The following is a 21233-nucleotide window of genomic DNA, read 5'->3' on the forward strand; positions in this document are numbered from 1 at the left end:
GTAAAGTTTGGTGAGTTTTTCGTTCACATTTAGTGTCTCAAAAGTGCGATCGTTTGCGGAGAAGAATTAATAACGAACAATAGGGACCTCACAGCGGTCGCTGCTCGGGCCCTAATAATAATTGTTGTGACTTTGGATTGAGGAAGCCAAAATGTGCCGTGATCGCACCTGCCATGACCAGCTGCAGCGTGCAGAGGTCGCTGCCAAACTGGTTGCTGGCCGTCACCACCAGCTGGCCAAGGTCCAATGCTCGGACACGCTGAAGCTTCAGGGAGTATTGATCGTCATCAGGCATGCTCATCTCGCACACCCCCGCTTTGTGGAGCAACGCCACGCCCCTCCTGGTCAACACACAAGCCAGCAACATTTTGTAGCATGTTCACTTGCGTGAGTTGAAAAGAAATACGGACCTTTTCCAAGTGACGGTGGCGTGCACGTGGTTCAGCGTGACGGTGACGTTAACGGCTTGATTCTCCACCACGTACACGATGTCGGGTTTGTCGATGATGACTGGCGCTTTCCTCAAATAAGGTCCTATGCAAAAAGACGTGCATTCATACACAGTTCCAATTCTTTTGGACTAGCAGAAACGTTAGGACCTTTTGATCCACAGTAAATCCTGAAAACAGAAATCTGTTTGGCACCTCTCTAAACAGAGTCAAATTTACACTTGGAACAAAATAAAATATTCAGAATCAATTTTACTCAAAGTATTTTTAGTGTGAATGAGGGAATTGGCCTATTCCATAAAAAAACATATTCAAGATTTTTTTTTTCACTCAGAAATTTTGCAAGGAGATTTTCACTAAATGTTATTAGTTGAAAAAAAAAAAGAAAAAAAAAGTGACTCAAGGGTTGAGGAACGAACTCACGACCTTCAGCTTGGGAGGCTGCCACTCTACCACCTGAGCTATGACACTCCTAATGATTGCTTATATCCAAAAGGATACCAAAAATGTTTGGCGTTCCGAAGATTCCAGCTGACATGAGCGATATACTAAGACACAGTAAGACCTGCATGGCTAAGGGAGTAGATTGGCTTCTATCAACTTTGTTCGTTTGAGTGACTTTTTTTTCTTTAATATTTTCTTTTTTTTTTTTTTTTTTTTTTTTTTTTTTTTTTTTAACAGAAGCATATTGCATTCTTCTGCAATTTTCTGTTTTTCTGAATAATGTTTCAATACGCTTTATCAATGATTAATAAGCTTTTTCCCTGTTTTTTGAATGTTTTAATTCTGTTGGAATATGTATTTTGTCATAAAAAAATTAAAAAAAATAGTCAGAAAAAAAGGAGAACAATTACTCAGAATTACTCAGAAAAAAGGGGGGGAAATCACAGTACTCCGAAAAACAGAGCACTAGCTTGGCGGTCTTTTTTTTTTTGGAGTACTGTTAAAAAAAACATTGAGCTCTGAACTCCAAGTGACTTGTTGAGGACTCGGTAATGGCGGACACTTTCTCGCATGCAATATGCTTCCGTAGAAACTTAACTGTTACGAAAATCATGCCAATCGATTGACGTTTGTATACTTACATGCTACATAAAACAATATACCTAGCTTACATTGAAATGATAGTATACAGTAAAAAAAACAAAAAACAAAAAAAAAAACATTACCAATACTGTGTGTGGTACTAATTACGGCACATGTCTTAACTGAGCCAGTAAATGATATAGTTGAAGGGATGTTGGAGATATGCGGGAAAGTGTCTGTCATTAGTGAGTCTGCAACAAGTCACTTGGAGTTCAGACGTTAAAAAATAAATGAATAAATAAATACTACGCAAACAGAAGCTGGTGCTCTGTTTTTCAGAATAAATTTGTCCCTGATTTTTTTTTTTAAATAATTTTTCTGAATATTTGTTTATGTTTTTCATGAATTTTTCCTCCTGTTTTTCTGATTTTTTTTTATTATGTTTTTGATGAATTTTTCCTCTTGATTTTCTGAATTTTTTTTTTTTTAAACCCTTTTCCTCCTGTTTTTCAGAATATTTTTTCCCCCGTATTTTGGAATATTTTTTTATGACAGGGAAAAAAAAATATTCAGAAAAACAGAAAATTAAAAAAAAAAAAAATGCACAAAAATAAAACAAAGGTCCCCGCAAAAAATAGTCAGAAAAAGGCTTTTCTTTTCTTTTCTCAAGTGAATGCAATACGCTTCCGTACTTTTTGTGTCAATTTGACTCAATTTAGTGGAGGACCAAATAGACTGTGTTTCAAGTAAAATTTGCTCTACTGAATTTACCTCTGTCCTGGAGCTGGACCAGATCCGTGGAAGGCGAAGGCTTGCTAAGTGTCTTGCCGGTGGATGTCAGGATCCGGAAAGCGTAGCGGACCCCCTTGGAAAGGCCGCTAATGGTGTAGTTGCTTTCCCTCAAGTTGGATGCCACAGTGGACCACTGGATGGAGCCCAAAGCTTGCTGCTGGAGCACATACGTCAACGAGCCACAATCTGCAATCATTAAAGCAGGAAAAGTGTCAAGAGATCATCAAAACTCATTTCATAAATGAATGGCTACAATCTAAGAGCTTCGTAGCTGCACTGAACAACTGGAACAGAAGCACAACAAATGGCTTCAACTAACAAATAACCTTTCACAGACTTTTACAAAAATATCCTACCATAAGTTGGATTCAATCTCTTTGATCTGTTCCAGCTGAGGCTTATCGTTTTTCCTGTGATGGCCTCGATGACGGGCGGGCCATCAGGTGGATCTGGAACTATATCTGTTCAGAAAGCACAAAAACATGTTCACATTTTGTCAAAGAAATAAAAAGTATGGGACCTAGGCCTACCTGAAACATATAAATGTGCGTAGCAGGCCGCTTTGCCCATTTTGTTAGAAATCACGGCCTTGTAGACGCCACCGTCAGCGTGACAAGCGCTTGGAATGACCAGACTGTGGACGTCCCTGTCTGAAGGAGACACAAACTAGTGTTACTTTTATCAGCCATTTTTAGTCTCAGTTTTAGTCCACTTTCAATCAAGGTTATTTTAGTCAACTAAAACTAACGAATAAACCAAAACTAAAATTTAACGAAATAAAACCAAAACGAAAACTGACACTCTTCATTTTGTTTACAAAACTAACTAAGACTAACTATAATTATAGCAAAAAATGTCCTTGGTTTTAGTCTTTGATAATTAATTGAATGCATGAGCCTTTGGGAATGATTTCAAATGTGATTTTAAGAAGATTTATTTTGATATGAACCGGAATAAGGCTGTCTGAAAGTGTGTCACACAGAAGTGACGTCATCGAGCAGCAGCCAATAGAAAAGCACCTTCACATGACATCGCTCCCATACTGTTTTTTAAATATTGGGCACAAGTAATACATTAAAAAAAAAAAAAAAAAAAAACTAAAACTATCACTGAAACGAACTCAAACTAAACTAAAACTAATAAAAACAAATAGAACCACCCTGAAAACTAATTAAAACTAACTCAATTTAAAAAAACAATACTCAAAACTAACTCAAATGAAAAATTCCAAAACTGTAATAACCCTGGTTTCAATCACACTTTTGATCATAGTTAGTTCGCCTCATCCCATTTTATTTAGTCACTCTTTAGTCGACTATAAGTCAAGCACTTTAGTCTTATTTTTTTATTTTTTTCAAGCAAACAATTTGTATTAATCTAGTTTTCGTCAACAAAAACTGTCAACATTTGAGTCTAATTTTAGTCAGGACAATCATTTGACACTTTTACAATGTTTTTGTCAGCAGGTAATATAAAACATTTCCATCTACTATAAAACGACTTTGCACTCATCTTTTTGAATGAAAAATCATCATTTTCATTTCCTCTTTGTTTGTGAACTAAAATGTCCATCGATTTGAGTCCAGTTTTTATGAAAAAAACGAGACAAAAATGTCGCTCATTTTTGTCTCGTTTTTATTAGTCGATGGAAATGCAGACCGATTCGGTCGCAATTATTGTTTCTTGATGTGGTTTTTAGTCTGGTCTACTTTCATTTTCGTCCGGTGAAAAACATGGCAAAAAATATTTTGATGTTGTTTTTGTTGACAAAACGAACACTAACACGCACAACCTTTCTTATTTGCCGCTCAAAGATGACGACCCGTTTTGGTTTTTTGCTCACTCTGCGTCATTTTGCGCTCCTCGCCGCTCTCGATTCGCTTCCCGTTGTGGTGCCAGGTGATGGCCGGGTAAGGCAGGCCGGTCACCTTGCAGGTGAGCACCGCCTCTTTGCCTTCAATCACTTCCAGGTCAGCCAGAGGTTTGATAAAATCCGGCATGCTTCTCTTCACCGTGTCGCTCTCCGGCTGCTCGGGCTCCTCCGGGATGGACGGCATCTTCTCAAGTTTGGACCTGCGGGGTAGTGGAAAAGTTGCACTGTTGTTTTGCTTTTTATTACATCTGCCAAAGACATGATGCTGTTGCTTTCTTCATGCATTGTTTTCTATAAATTGGAAAGTCGACCTAACAAAGTTAGCAGCAATCCGCGAGTAACAAACTAAAACCAGCAAGTAGGGCTCCACAAAAAAAATATCGATATCGCGATATTGGCCCATGCAAAAAATTTTTTTATGAAAGAGCATACAGAAGGCTTTGATGCAGCTTCTGACATGCAGAGGAGGCTTAAAGCAATGGTAGTTATTAAAAACACAGCCAGCAGGTGGCAGCAGAGTATGAGATCAGCCAGGACCATTTTGCAACAAGCTGTTTGTTAGTGTTTTAACCCTTTGAAGGAATGTGAATCTTGATTAAACTTAGCTATATTCTAATGCTAATGGCTGCAAAATGGTAACATATACAAATTACTCTTTACCTGATGAAATAAGAAACTCGAATCTTTCTTTTTGTAGGTTCCATGTTTTTATAGCAATACAACGCAATGTTCTGTGGGCCTTGCAAAATCTGTCAAAACAGGGTTTTGCCTCCTGCTTCCTGACTTACCTGTTGCATTTGATACAGTAGACCACTAGATTTTGACTTCAGTCACTGGTTGGATAGTCATGGGAGTGTAGTTTCAATCTTATGTGACAGTTATTCTGTCATTTAACAGGCAGAACAATTCAATGATTTCCCACTAGAGGGCAGAAGGTACAGTTACCTGTGTAGCCACCAAATGTGATTTATAGCAGTGATCTCCAACCACCGGGCCGTGGACCGGTACCGGGCCGTGGGCCACTTTGGAGCGGGCCGCGGCGGCAGCACAGTTGAAAGAATAAAAAAATAAAAAAATAAAGCTTACTGTACTTCGGGTTAATTGATTAACCGAGGCTTTTAAAATGTTTTATTTTGAAAAGCATGTCAAGATGATAACACCCAATTACTGACAGCTGAACGGACGCGGTGCGTTTTCCGTATGGCGGCCGCACGGACTGCAATTGTCCGTAAATGTGCACCCGCCAGACCACAAGATGACGCTGGAGAGTTGAGTTCACGCGACAACAACCGTGTATATTGAGTCCTATTTTGTATACAAGAGCCACGCTTGCCTGTTGTCACATCCATATGCTTTTGGGACATTATTTCTGGGACTTCTACCATGGGTAAGTACATGCTTAATTTATTCTGAGCTTATTTTTTTTGTCTTAAATATCCAACTCATGTCATGCTATGCAGATAGCTAGCTTACCTCCCAAAAACGAGTTCGCAAACGGTTTTATTTTGAAATATACCGGATTTAGCTTGATGCGAGATGCCCTGACCGCCCCCTATCCTTTCACCCCCCTACCACCTACCACCCTATGAACCGGTCCGCGGTGGATACAAGGTTGTGGACCACTGATTTATAGGACCAAATTATAGCTTTGTGTTCAACTAAACAGGCCCAGCTTTTACACAGAGTAAATACGGTAAATGTGGTGGACATATCAGTTTGGTGGTGTGAGATTTTGCTAAATGTAAAGTACTGGGCAGTGGGAATGTGATTTCTAAAGTAATTGATCCCGAGTGACGTCTTACATGTGCGAGGAGACGGCGGCCCTGTGCTCTTGTATATAAAGCTCGGCGGTGCATTCCGCCGTCCCGTGAACGTTGCGAGCCACGGCCGTGTAGAAGCCTTCCGCGTCAGCGCTGACGTTGGCGATGACGAGCGAGTGGCGACCTCCCTCGCTGAGAATGCACACGTCGTCGCTCTCCTCCACTCGCGACTCTGAAAGGCACCGAGAGGAGAAACACGACATTCCTTTGAAGATCACGTTGTGACGAGATTTGTGGGGGAAAACAGTGGCAAGTCAAGTTGAGCCTCCCTACCAAAGTGCATCCAGGTGACTTGCGGCGCCGGCGAGCCGCTCACCTTGCAGTCCAAGCGGGCCGTGCGACCCGCGATAACCTCCAGGACGTCCGGCTGACGGGTGAACAGTGGCTCCTTGGAGGGAGTCACCGTCAGCTTAGCGCTGGAGGTCAACTCGTCTAAATATGAAACATGTATTTTTCTCATCATCGCCATCATGAATCGGATCGATCGGTTCCGGTTGTTCACCTTTCACTGTGCTCAATTTGCAAGTGTAGGTCCCGCTGTCGTCTTCGTGCACCGAATTCAACAGCAAGCGGCATCTGAGAAAAAACGTGGCATCAAACGATTACATTTCTAATCAGATTATTCACATTTTACAATTTGGATTCATCATAAAGAATCAGTTCATTAAAAAAAAAAAAAAAAAAAAAAAAAAAAAAAAGTATTTTTATTTCTACTTCTATTTATTATTAATGTATTTTTAATTATTTAAAGCATCTAGTTATGTTTATTGCTCAAACACAACCTGTTACCTTTAATGTAACCATCCACTGTCAGCTAAAGGATCATCTGTGGTCAAAATTAATATTGTGATTAATCTGTGTAATTACATGATTAATGCAATTTTTTTTGTGATTAATCAATTAGTTAACACTATAACTTTGACTAGTAAAAAGTTTAAAAAAAAAAAAAACAGTCTAGTAAAGTAATGGAGTTTATACTTCATTACTCGTGAAAATTTTTCACTTATAGCAAATGTAACTTTTACTGCACTACACTTCAGAAATAATGGTATGCGCTTTTACTTTGATCCTGTATACACCATCTTTATAGGTTATACACATACTTCTAGGAACGAGTTTCTTACATAGTATTTGCCTACCCAAACATTGGCAAACAAAAACTCCCCATCCAACTTGAAGAAGTACATTGAGGTCGGTTCAATTAATTTATAATAATCAAGTGAAGTCAAAACGTCAATGCCTTTTGAATGATCACAAGCTTGCTCAGGCATATGTTAAACGCGACGATCAGGCTAACGTGTGCTAGTTGCTAACTGTAGCCAACAGACAGATCTTAAACCTTCATACAACAATCAAGCAAACTAACTAAATAAAGACGTTTACTTTTGATAAATAGGCTACAGTAGGTTGAATTAATTCATATTAATCAAGTGAAGTCAAAAAACATGAATGTTTTGATCACAAGCTTGTTTAGGCAAAATGTGATGACCAGGCTAATGTGTGCTAGCTAACTGTAGCCAGCAGACAGATCTTGAACCTTCATATAACAATCAAGCAAAATAAATAAAGATGCTTACTTTTTAAAAATAGGCTACGCTACTTTTGTTTTAGACTTTCAATGTTGGCTTAATTTATATTAATCAAGTGAAGTCAAAAGGTCAATGCTATTTGAATGATCACAAGCTTGTTATGCCAAACGTGCTGACCAAGCTAACGTGTGCTAGCTGCTAACTGTAGCCAACAAACATCATTAAACTTCGCACAACAACCACGCAAACTAAATAAAGATGTTTATGTTTTAAACATAGACTACTTTTGTTTTAGACTTCCAGATTGGTATAATTAATCAAGTGAAGTCAAAAGGTCAATGCTATTTTAATGATCACAATGCTAAACGTGCTGACCAAGCTAACGTGTGGCTGGATGCTAACTGTAGCCAACAAACAGATCTTTAAGCTTCACACAACAACCAAGCAAACTAAATAAAGATGCTAACATTTTTTACAATATGCTTTGCTTTAGACTTCCAATATTTCAGTACAATCAATATCACAATATTACTTTTGATCCATCAACCAATGTCAGATACTTTAACCTTGTATGCAAGTAATAATCGACAAGGTGACTTACATCTACAAAAGTGAATGCTGTGTGAAGATGCTTGAACTAAAACTACTACTAGTTCTCAACAAAACTAGTACTAAAAGTTGACACAAGCCCGCAGAACACCCAAAAAACAAACAAACAAAAAAAAGCCGTATGAACTGACCTGCGGCCATCAAACTGCATCTTGCAGTTAAGCAGCGCAGGCTGGATCAGCTTCCCGTTGCACAGCCAATCCACGTCCACGTCTGGAGGTCCTGTCATGTGACATTCAAACATGGCCGACTCACCGGCCTCCACCGACACATCTTTGGCCTCTCGGATCATTTCCAGCTGTGTCTGCGCTGCGGCTGATGATCAAGTACATATCATGATTATTCACTATCTGTATATCCATCATCCGTCCATCCATCAATCATCCATCCATCCGGTCCATCCATCCGCCCATCCATCATCCATCCATCCGGTCCATCCATCCATCCATCCATCATCCGTCTGTCCATCCATCAATCCATCTTCCAACTGTCCATCCATCCGTTCCATCCATCCATCACTCCCTCCGCCCATCCATCCATCATCCGTCTGTCCATCCATCTGTCATCCATCCATCAATCCATCTTCCAACTATCCATCCATGCGTTCCATCTATCCACCCCTCCGCCCATCCATCCATCCATCTGACCCATCCATTAATCCATTCATCCGTCCCATCCATCCATCCGAATCCATCCATCCATCCATCCATCCATCCGACCGACCCATCCATTAATCCATCCATCCGTTCCATCAATCTATCTGACCAGCCATCCATGCATCATCCATTTGTCCATCCATCTGCCATCAATCTGGCCATCCATCCATCTCTATGCCATCCATCCATCCGAACCATCCATCCATCCCTCCGCCCATCCATCTATCCGACCATCCATTAATCCATCCATCCATCCATTCATCCGTCCCATCCATTCATCCGACCCACCCATCCATACATACATACATCCGACCCATCCATCCGACTGACCCATCCATTAATCCATCCATCTAGCCAACCAGCCATCCATGCATCATCAATTTGCATCCATCCAGCCATCCATCCGTTCCATCCATCCATCCATCCATCCATCCATCCATCCATCCATCCGACCCACCCATCCATCCATTCACCCAAAACCCAATTCCATCCATCCATCCATCCATCCATCCGACATTTTGTTTGAGTGACATCTCCTGACAGATGTTTCACGGAATGGGAAAAAGTGGCCACTAATGAGCCGTTTTGCCACCAGGCAGTTTAATGACTGGTTGTTATTTTTTTTTTTTAAATTAATAAATAAAGTCATTCACATGCCACACATGGCAACAACAACAACAACAACAACAACAACAACAACAACCCTCATGTGAGCACTATGAGGGGACGCAGCCCCCTGGAGGACTCCACAGCTCAAATTTGGAAGTGAAGAAGCCTTTTGCATCCAATGGCGAAACGTCCTCAATGTCCAACAAGACTTGCGTTGCCTCAATTGAATTGACAACAAATTGGTCACAAAGCCATGAAAAGGATTTTGGATGGCTGACCTTTGACCTCAAGTCTGCACTCCTCCTGCTTTGTTCCGCTCTCATTGACAAGCTGGCAGGCGTAGAGCCCCGCGTCCGACCTCTGCGCTGAGATGATCCGGATCTCATTGGCCCCGTTCTCCGTCTCCCTCAAGGAGAAGCGTCCCGCTGACTTCACCGACACCTTGTCCTTCAGCCTGGCTCACAAAAACATGGAATGGGTCATTCAACGGAGTGTGAGGTAATGTCTGGCCATTGTATTTGTCAAATATATCACCAGTAAACTACGGGTTTAGGCTGCCCGCTGACTTTTACTGCGATGACAACATCTTGGCCCTCCATCACTGCTTGGTCGCATGGCCCCACCTTTTAAATAAAAAAAAAAAAAAAAAAAAACATCATTTAGTGCTTGACACATTTTCTGGATGATTATTGCTGCTGTGTAGAGGCCGTACCTGGAAAGAGGGAGGTTTCTTGAAATGGACACTTTGAGCACATTCTTCCATCACACCCTCCTGCAGACTCAGGTACTCCTCATCTGAATTGTGGGCGGGGCTTCTGACTCCCAGCGTTCGGATTGGTCTTCCGCTTTGCTCTGGAAGAAGAGGAGATTAATCCAATTCGAAGCAGTTCACTCTTGGCGAAAAAGCCACATTTGGGCAATTTGAGCAATTATGTGCTCTTGGTTGGTTTATTGAATATATAAACATAAACACATCACAAGTAGAGATACCCCAATATGGTTTTTTTTCCAAGATCGATACAGATTATTCGTAGTCAAGGACGCCGCTGACCGATATTTGGAGCAGACGTTCATTTTCACTAAAAGGGAAAATAAGAAATACAAACTCCAGCTCTTGTTTTATTTTATTTTTTTAAGCATATGTTTATTGAAAAATGTTTAGGGTTCGTAAAAAAAATAATAATAATCTTAGTCAATAGACATTTTTGTTTTAAAGATCGAACAAAAAGCTCAGGGATCTTTCAGGGGCAGTATAGCATGTCTTCAAAAGTGAAATTAAAACGTAAGTAAATAGCTCCCTATTGTTTGCTACAGTAAATAAAGTTTTTTTTTATTATTATTATTATTTCAAAATATCTGAAGTATTAAAATTTTACTCATCTTAGTTTTTAATTTCGAGGACAGAAGTTACCAAGCTCAGAAGCATCTATGAAAATTTAAATAATTAGTTCCCTGATTTTTTTTCCCCTTGAACACTTTTTTTAAATAGGCCTATTATTGGCCATATAATTCTTCAAAATGGCTGATGCTGATATTTGTCAGAATGCTGAAAATCTGCACCGATAATCGGCCCAGCTGATAATTGGTCTATCCCTAATCACAAGTATAAAATACAAGTTGAAGTTAAAAAATGGAGAAAAGAAAAAAAAACATCGTCAATAGTATCATAATTTACATGTACAAAGGAGTAGGAAGAAGTACAAAAACTTATCTATTCCTCCTCCTAATACTTATATCATAATGGGTTGTTCTTACTAACATAAAAAATAAACAAAACATGTTCATCTTAAGTGCACAGATATATTGGTATGAGTTGTATCCATTATATATACGTAAAGAAGAGAGAGAGCAAAAGTAAGCCCTACATATACAATACAATAAATTCCCAAACATTGAGTGTTGAGTCAGTCAGTAAATATGACAGTCGGGCCCGCATGGTAAACTTCTAGATTGGAACAATCTGTCTACTTTTCTTTGGCCAAAGTGCGCACTTGTAACAATTTGGCGGAGGCAGCAAAGTGATGTGCACAGCAGCTTAATGAATGAATGAATCCCATCACATCTGACTTATGAACTTTATTTATTCCCAGTGCTGGACCTGTGCGTCACAATTAATTGACGACGAGATGGAACACTTGGTACTCTCGCTAAAATTTCACATGCCCCGTTAAAGCTCATCCGGGCTAAAACAGGTGGTGTTTAAGCTTTAGTTAGCTTGCTTTTATACATAATTTTGTAAAAGCCCAATCCGGAATGAGAGGTTTTTCATCATTCAACCGTGATCTGATCTTGGTGCCGAACGTGAGAAAACGTCTCACATGCTACATCCTTTGTCAACAGATATTGATTGGTGCAGAAACACAAGTGGCAAAACTAGGCAGTGAAAACCTGTAAAGTTATACGAAACATTAAAGGACATTTATTTGGACTGACGTGGCTGTGAGTAAGTATTTTTGTTTGAAGATATTTTGCGAACATTCTCAAAGCTCAAATTGTTTTAAACAGAAACGATGAGTTTTGAGAATGTTCACAAAATGAAAATAGCAAAATATATTAAAACTAAAATATTTGATGACGATGATGATCAAGTACGTCATATCATTATTATTCACTGTTGCTGCATCCATCTTAAGTCTGCTGCATGTGCTGGGTTTCCAATGAGCAACTGAGAATGTGAGTGCGAATTAGCGTTTGGCTAACACCGCATGTTGTCCCTTCATTCACCTGAGGTCAGCTGGGATCAGCTTCATGCTTACTCGTCACTAGGGCTGCACAATATATCGAAGATATAGCGATATTGGCCTATGCAAAGACGTGCATTAAGTTTGATATGGAATATTATGCTTTTATCTGAACTTGACCAGTCAAACTGTCAGGTTTACCTGTTTGATATTTATTAAACATGACAAAAAAAGGAGAGAAGACACAGTTCAAAACTCGCAAGGAGAGAGGAGAGGAACTGACTGATACAATTCACTACTGCACTCTCTGCAAAAAAAAAAAAAACCCTCCTCACCCTCTTTTTATTTGGTTTCCACACCCCTAGTTCCATGGGTGTTCCAACCCTAATAATACAAATGTAAAACTTAGTTGGAACACAGTGTACTTAACGAAATGTGCACTGCCTTGCCATCCAATAGTTGAACATTATCGAGCGGTAATTACAATTAATTAAGAATACATTGAGATTGATTATTTTGCCTAATGAGAAAAAATGTAATTCTTTCATTAGATAATAAAAATGTAATTTTTTTAGGTACATGTTACATATCGCAATAATATCGATATCGCTACATTCAGCAACTATATCGCATGTTTTTCCAATATCGTGCAGCCCTACTCGTCATCTTGAACAGGGTAAACCGTGTAGAAAATGGTTGGATGGATGGATTGATTGATGGCTACGACCAGCTTTTGCTGTACTTTTGAGATTGTTTGGGTACATGTTGCATATTTAGTCTATTTGTATATATCATGGACTGCTTGCAATGACAGGGTATATTCGATCTTTCAGCTTATCTGCGCTCGTATTTGCAAATATCACATCAAAATCCTAACTCAAATTGATCCACCGATGAAATGATTCAAAATTAGAATATCTGATTCTGTGCATAAATATGAATAGGGGTGCACCGATCGATCCTCCGGCCGATTTCTCGGCCACGATTTCCTTAAATTTGGGTGATCCCTTAAAAATAAACTGATCTTTTCCACTGATCTTATCTCTCTCCTCAGAGGTTTGAAAAAAAAAAAGTATCCTCTTCTGCTGAGATAATTAATAGGCTTTTATTTTTATTTGAGAGAAATACTTATTGTGCAGTTAAAACAAACTGTTATTATTTCACAGATATTGTTCAATGTTTTTCAATAAGACAAGATTGGGGCACTGAAGGTGGCTGCATATTATGTAAAAAAAATAAAAAAAATAAAAAATAAATAATAATAATAATCATAATGATATTGGGATAAACCGAGATTAGCAGGACAGACGTTTTAAAGATGGGGGATCGGTGATTGGCCGGAAAATTGTGATTGTTGCAGCTCTAGTTATGAGCATCAAAGTAAGTGAGCAAAATGAGACAAAAGCAAGCATTCACATTTGGAATGTCGGAAAAAAAATCCACAAAAGCACAGAGAGAACATGCAACAGCACAAAAGGAAGTCCAGAGCCCAAATTCAAACTCTCAACCTCAGGAAAGCTTCAACATAAAATAAGCCACTGTATAATGTATTATAGTGGAATCGACAAAGAACTATTAAAACCCAATCGAAAAGCAAAAACGTACCAAGCGCCAATTGTCCGAGTCACGTTTGTAAGGGATAAACACTCCTCGGGGCGTTTACGTCAAGCCGGCAACTCTTACAAAGCGGCTGCACACTTGTGATCCCGCTTCCCGGAAAAAATAAAACATTTGACGTTACCGACATCCTGACGCCCACACTGCCGTTGACATTTGTTCAAATTATATTGATTTCCGATCGCCCAATGGATCAAAAGCGACGCCGGCCTCAATTCTACGTCCATGTGATGTGTGTGTGTAAGAAAGAAGAAGGAAAGGGGAAAAAAACAAAAAACAAAAAAAACAAAAAAAACAGCTTCCTGCAACTCATTTGAGCTCACGCTGCCTGGACAACATCAGCGAGATAAAAGGCTCAAACAGGGACACAAGGCAGAGTGCATTTGCCCTGAAGAAGACGAGGGTGGCTAAAAATACTCCAGCAAGGTGGACTCGCCGGCCTAATATGGCAACGCAGGCCCAAGCTGCTGGCGACATCATTTACATTTGCAGACAAAACTGCATCATGCATGAGCAGAAAGGATGCACAATAGAAACACAAACCATTTGGACTCAAATGTTCAATGAGGAATGAGTTGCCATGGTAACCACCACTGCCATGAAAAGTGGTTGGGCACCTCAATCTCCTCATTTCGTTTTGTTTGGATATGAAGAGCAAAACATTACGCTCTGATGTATTTTCCTTCTCAAGTATATAAGATAGGGGCGTCAAAATTAGCGCGTTAATTTAAATTGTGTTTTAATGCCACTTTTTTTTTTTTTTTTTTTATATAAACGCGCGAGTAATGACCTCCCCTTAGTTGGAAAGCCTATAAAACTGGGGGAATTCAGTCGCAATGTAGCAGACACATCCATGTCAAAATTTAGCAGTATTAAATGTACCGGTAATAATAATGCATATATTTGTGGAGACTGGGGTGAAGTTGAAAAATGTGCAAAATTTCACAAGTTACTTCATGTTAAAGATTAGTTAGCTCTTAATATGGAAAGAAAAATGCACTGAGCTGTCACCAATGTCTTAAAAATGCAATTATGCCATCTAGTGGCAGATAAATGATCTCAACACAAATCAAGATCACACTCGTTTTTTACACTACAGTACATCTCTTTCATTTTAACTCAATTTTATTAATTATTTTATGAAATGTATCAATGACTAAATGATGCAGGCATATTACTTAGTTTTTCCACTTTCATGTTAACCCTTATATCTTTTTTCCGGGGTTCCGGCGCACAAGGGTTGGTTAAGAGCATGAAAAAAGAAAAAAAAATTTATTACGCATGTAGAAAATATAAAATTTGCGATTACCCGTGAGTTAACTATTGACGTCATGCGATTGTGATTTCAAAATTTGAAATCACCTGACACGGAATTAAAGGACACCAATGGTCACAAAGTAGACGTTTACCTTGTGCAGAGCCACTTTTGGCATCATTCACCCTCATTGGGCCTGCATCCCATTCACTTTTATCTTCTACTAGGATGGCGGGAACGGCCGCATTCTCCGCCTTCCTCCTCTTGGGAAGCGGGCTGACTGAAGGTGCGGGTGACGGGGTGAGACGCGGAGGCTTGCTCGGATACTGCGACTCCGTTGCCCTCACTGGGACTGGCGACACGCTTCTCCCCATTGGACTGCGGGATCTGTCCTTTTCCTTACTTGACGGAGATTGGTGTTCTGCTGACGTGTTTGAACATTTTGGTGTGCTTTTCCTGCATTGAAAGACAAAAAGAGGATGCAAGTCATTTGATAGTTGAAGCCTTCCCTTTCACACAATCATCAGTCGAGATGATTCCCTTTCAAACCTGGTGAGTGTGGTCTTTGTGGCTGTTGGCAATGGTTGCCCTGGCAACTGCTGAACTAGTGCTGTCGCCATGGTAACGCTAACATTCCCCATCCTTCCTTGTGATGAGTAATGCTCCGAGTTAGTCTTCGTGCTCGGCTTTGCGTTTTCCGGAACTTCCGATAAGGTTTTTGATCCGCCAGCAGTCTCCCATGCCTGAGCTCCCTTCATGACTCGATCCCTCGCCTCCTGCTTTTTGGCCGCAACGGGCTCTAGCTTGCCTGTCACCAGCTGCTCAGTCGAACGCGCCTTTCTGATTCTTGCACTCCCAACAAGCGTTTCCATCCTTTCCAGTTCTTCACTGAACTTGTTTGGGTAGCCCTGAGCCCTCATCGTGTCCTCCAGCGAGGAGGCTCGTTGATTGAAGGCAGCTGGCTTTTGTGAGTTTTGTGCGTCGTTGGTCTTTCCACAGTCTGGAATGGATCTAACTACTGCTTGATCCACACTCACCCTCCGATCATCAAAAGTTGGGCCCTTGTCAGGGTGCTCGGGCCCTGCGCGAGCCAGTTTGGTCACCACCTGGTTATTAACGCCGGATCCCTGCTCTGGCGCAAGCTGAGAAATATGATGTGGTCCGCACTGATCGTGGTCTCCATTGGGTGCTTAAGTCCAGTTTGTGTAGGGGATGAGAAGTGGCTGGGGAGAGCTTGAGTTGAGATGTGATTCGTCATTATCCGGAATCCTGGAGGGATGAGGTTTGAAGGGAAATAAGGGGTGACGTTAAAGCTCCTGTGGATTTGCCAGAAGCTTTGGAAGGAACCGATGTCATTCCGTGCCATTTTGTCTTATTATGTCACTTTTTTTTCTGCTAACAAATAAGTGCAGATGGCTTGATAATAACATTTAAAGTAGCCACATGGAGGACTTCACATGAACTTGTCAGAAATGTCATCTAAATGTAGTGAAGTGGAGGGGAAAAAAAACAAAAAACAAAACGCCATGCCAAGAAGGAAGACCCCCTTCGTGTGGTTATTAGAAGTTTGTGTTCATGCGAATATTAAATCCATGCCACTGCAAGCGTAAAAAGGTGAGAGTCCAGAAAACGTGCAGCAAGGTACACTCACAGTGCAAGAAAATGTCAGTCGAGAAATAGTTAGATGCTCCCACAGCAACATCAAGTCAAAGGAAAGTGCGGCACCAAAACAAAGAGTTGATGAAGAAAAAAACGGAATCCGTAGTAAATGCTAACGTGGAGATCAATTGACGACATCTTGGCTTTGAATGTCTTTATCAATTTGGCCTTGCAGACTCTGCCTATAAGGGCATGGAGAATGTTCTCCCCCGGTAGAGGCTGAACATGCTGCCGTAGTAGTCGCTTCCGACAGAAACACTTTCCTCTGACCCCTGAACGGGTCGTGCCAGGTTAGCGTGGGAGGCGCGGATCAGCGGCTCCACACCCAGGTGACGGACGGGCAAGGGACCCTCCGCGGGACCGCCGCCGAGAGCTTGCCTGGATGGGTTTGCGGGGTCCATGTTGGGCCCCGGAGGACGGGAGCCCAGAGTCCGGAGCTCTCGTTCCACCACGGGGTCGTAGGAGCCGGGAAGGGTACCTCGGTGATCGCAAGCGTCAGGGTTATAGTCCATCATCCCATCCCCCTCACCTAGATGGACCAAACAGGAAGGAAGTGGTTAGCAGCGTATGAATGTTGGATTACTATATATCATACTGACCATCATTTTCACAAACATATGAATAGGCGTTTTGCCGTCTGTTTTAAGCCCATTGTTGAGGCTGACCTTTTAAATTGCGGTCAAGTACAAGTTTTGTTAATAACTGCTAAAATCAAACAGATCATCACTGATCCGTGGTCGTTTCGGATCAGGCCCCAGGGTTCAGATCGCGTATTGTTTGGAGGAAAACAAAACAAAAAATAAAACAAAGGGGTCGATTGACTAAGAATGTGCCGTGTCCGCTAATAGCGTGAAATATTGCACCACAACTGCACCCGCAGTCTGCGCCCAGTTACCCACCTATTCACTAAGGATATTGCTGTAATCATATACCGGCGCAAACACACCCACAAATTCTGACATCTGGGAGCAAATTTGGACCTGATTTACCACACATGGCAATGGATTTGCACCAACAACATTGTAGTATAGTAACAGTTGCGAGAAATATGACATTATCTGAAAGCGAGGTTGGAGCGAGAGTAAGCGTTTATAGCGGCATTAAGCTGTACAGAGCAGAGAGGACGACAACGACGTAATTCATTCATAAAGTACAAATTATTGGTGCGAGTGTTGGAACGCAGCCACCTGTGGCCGGAAACAGCGCTGATGTGTGCAAACCCGGAATTCGGAAGTCCGTGGCATCTAACCCCATTAATTACGTCATCATTGCATGATACGGCAGAGATCTGGGACGTAAGTGGCTAGCAGATAGCCGTTAGCATTACCAACGAGCACCTGCCTGGTAGCTGTAAATGAGTTTGACAGCTGGTACCTGGCTTACTTGAATTCTTTTTCAATATTCTGGACCAAGGCTACTTTGTAATTCACTCTCCATGTTTAAAGGAAGTGAATGTGCCTTAAATCGCATTTTGAGGTCTTATCATTTAAAAAAAAAAAAAAAAAACGATAAATAGAACTTTGTCTTCATTTATTTTATAAAACACTTTTGCCCAAAAAGAAAAACATTCAGCTCAAAATGTCAAACACAGCAGTTTAGATTTTAGGAACACAACTTTAAGCATTACCGGTAATTACCTTGTTATTTTATACATGAACCATGTATAAAACGAGAATATTTCTGCCTTATATTGCATTTAAAGTTCTGTTCCTAAATCTTAAACGACTATATTAGACATTTTGAATTGATTTTTTATTTTTTTTTAAACGGGAAAAAGCGTTTTACAAAATAAATGAAAACACGAAATCCGAAACAGCCCTATAAGATATTTTGAATTTATTTTGTTTTAATTTAATGAAAAAAAAAAACAATTTAAAAATAAATGAAAACAAAGTGCTATTTATCTTCTTTTTTCCGATTCGAAAAACGATCTGATCCATGACTCATATCCGCGATCTGATCCAAACCGTGACTTTTGTGATCTGTTGCACTTCTGGATCGATACCCCAGTATAGAATGATGGACAAATGGGATTATTGAACCATCATTTTCTGCTACTGTACCGGAATTTAAATATCATGTCACTTCATGGTCCCTAACTTCATGGTTGCAAATGATTTTTTTGCATTTCTTTTAAACAAGCACTTCTTGCGTTGATATTGTGTTGCTGTGGAGGCGCCCGCAAGCTACTCCTTCAAGAGAACAAATGATGGATCACCTCCTCCCACCCTCATTGCATATTCTTCGAGTTTGCTTTCTCTTGGGGATGTGTGGGGTGCCGCTCCGCCAACGCAGAAGCAAAAAAAGAGCCAACACAGAGCACAAGTGAGGGAAGTGTCCTTGTGGCGGACGAGGGGGAGGAGGAGGAGGGCGTCAATATTTGGGATCTAAATTCAGACGTACTTGTTGCCGGGTTTGGAGGAATGTGAGAGCAGGCAGCTTCAACTGAAGCCATTTACGTTCAATACGAGAGCCTGAGAATTAAGTTACGTCTGCTCAAATCAACACATTTCTTCATATTGGGAAAACTGCCGTCATTGAACAGATCCAAAGATTGTTAATGTGGTCCCGTTTTAGCAGCACAGTTTGATTCCAAGGTACAGCAACTTTCATCAACTTTGATTCCACTTATTTCTTGTTATCATTGATTTATTGTAGAGATAGACCGCCGATTATCGGCGCCAATATTGGGCATTTCGACAAATATCGGCCTGTCAGCCTTTTTTAAAATCTGACCGCCAACATAAAGGTAAATCTAAAACCATTTTAATCTCAATCTGAGAACCTTCTGAACCATTTGTTTTTGTTTGACATGAAAAAAAAGAAATGCGTAGCAGTTTTAAATTTGGGGGGGAAAAATATTTACTGGAGAAACCTATAGAGAGCTATGGTATTTACTTAACTTTTTAAGACCAACTGATAACCTTGGGAGCTCCCTGAACATTTTGTTAGAAATTTAAAAGGATGTCAATTGTCTAAAATTAAAAAATAAAATAAAATAAAAAATCTATATTTTGAAAAGTCTGAAAAAAATGTTCAATAAGCAACATCTGACATGACATCAACACAGAGTTAAGATTGGAATTTGTATTTAAAACATTTTTACGCCAATATTTTTTCCCCCCCATTTTCACTGAAAATGAATATCGACTTCAAATATCGGTTATCGGCCTCCTTGACTACTAATAATCGGTATCTGTCCTGAAAAAACTAGGGATGCACGATAATATGGGTAGCCAATAATTATTGGCAATTATGGACCAATTTGACGTGAAACAGATAAAACAGATAAAGAAATCCATCGATAATAATAGACATACCGCGTTGATCCATCCGTTGTATTTGTGGCTCAGGTTGTGCCAAAATCTTCAACCCCTCCCCTCTCCTATGGTAGTTTTGCATATTTGTGATGTCATGATGCGCGCGACCTCATATTGACAGACGGTGCATCATGTTGACATGGCAGTCGCCAAGTGTGGGCTTTCTTTACTGTCTCCACAAAATGTTACCCTCGCAGTTTTTTGTTGCATTTTTAAAACATGACCGTTTTGTTTTGGCAAAATCAAAATGAGTTACTGGTTGTCTTTGAAGCAGAGATATCAATCAAATCCTCTCCTCACCCTCTTTTTATTTAGTTTTCACGCCCCTCGTTCCATGGGTGTTCCAACCCTAAAAATGCAAATGCAAAACATAGTTGGAATACAGTGTTGAGTGGAAGATTGCCGAGTACGTGTGGTCAAGTTTGCAATCATTCAACTGATCGGGAGGACTCGAAAGTGTATTTGTATTTAAGTTATCGGCTTCTTATCGGTTATCGACATCGGCACGTTCTAAATTATTCGATATCGGTATCGGTTGAAAATAGTATTATCGTGCATCCCTAATTTATTGTATATATATGACTTTTTCTTAATAGAGCATATGAAGTAATAAAAGAATTGTCAAAATGAATGACTTTTTTTTTTTTTTTTTTTTGCTTACACTGTGTCCATGTTTGATACAACAAGTCATGTTTCAATGTTAGCATTGATACCTAAAGGTCCTCCCCGGGTGGTCTTGTCTTGGTGTCTCCCCAGCCCTCCTTTGGCTTCCATCTGGGGTTCCGTGGTCTCATCCTCTGTGGTCTCAGAATCTGGAATTGAAATTAGGAAAAGAAAGAAATGATGGCTGAGCCAAGAAGGGGAGTTAGAAGAGGACAACTTCCCCAGGGGAGTTCTTAATGGCTTGTATACATGGAAAAAGAGGAGAACATTTGATTTTCTTTCCACCAAAATGATCACTTTAGACTACCATGTCAACAAAACCAAAAAAAATCTGAGTAGCGCACATAAGGTGTGGGTTGTGGAACGCCAAAACAGTCACATGTGAATTAAACCACAACCAAATGAAATGCAAGAGAACATCAAAAGATATAGGACAGCTACCAGGAACGGCGTATGTGGATGAAATCACATCTCCACACCAATGAGATGAAACCACAAAGGAAGGAAAAAAAATAAAGAATAGGCGGGCGAGGAATCAAAAGAGGCGGCTTTACCGTAGCTTTGCTTTCGGCAGGAGCGGAAAACTTCGCTTCCGTAGTGGCAGCAAGAGAGGGCAGACGGGAGAGCACCGTTACTATGGAAACCAGCATCCCTCTCACCCACACGACCGATCCT

General features: G+C 40.4%; 1 protein-coding gene across 2 annotated transcripts in view; it reads right to left on the reverse strand.

The window, feature by feature from the left end:
• Positions 1–21233, reverse strand: part of LOC144014178 (striated muscle preferentially expressed protein kinase-like) — a 55789-nt gene that overhangs the window by 18779 nt on the left and 15777 nt on the right. Inside the window, exons 3-18 of one of the 2 annotated variants that reach the window (XM_077513775.1) lie at positions 20609–20707; positions 16954–17104; positions 15071–15372; positions 10076–10215; positions 9898–9986; positions 9642–9817; positions 8230–8413; positions 6463–6536; positions 6234–6392; positions 5943–6132; positions 4111–4340; positions 2798–2917; positions 2624–2728; positions 2247–2453; positions 411–534; positions 169–341 (exon numbers count right to left, since the gene is read on the reverse strand). In XM_077513775.1, the coding sequence (XP_077369901.1) occupies positions 169–341; positions 411–534; positions 2247–2453; positions 2624–2728; positions 2798–2917; positions 4111–4340; positions 5943–6132; positions 6234–6392; positions 6463–6536; positions 8230–8413; positions 9642–9817; positions 9898–9986; positions 10076–10215; positions 15071–15372; positions 16954–17104; positions 20609–20707 (2523 nt within the window). Of the gene's footprint in view, positions 1–168; positions 342–410; positions 535–2246; positions 2454–2623; positions 2729–2797; positions 2918–4110; positions 4341–5942; positions 6133–6233; positions 6393–6462; positions 6537–8229; positions 8414–9641; positions 9818–9897; positions 9987–10075; positions 10216–15070; positions 15373–15465; positions 16757–16953; positions 17105–20608; positions 20708–21233 lie in introns of those variants that run through there. The other variant, XM_077513774.1, reaches the window with a different exon arrangement.

Source organism: Festucalex cinctus, chromosome 2 (assembly GCF_051991245.1).
Source record: "Festucalex cinctus isolate MCC-2025b chromosome 2, RoL_Fcin_1.0, whole genome shotgun sequence".
Lineage (NCBI taxonomy): Eukaryota > Metazoa > Chordata > Actinopteri > Syngnathiformes > Syngnathidae > Festucalex > Festucalex cinctus.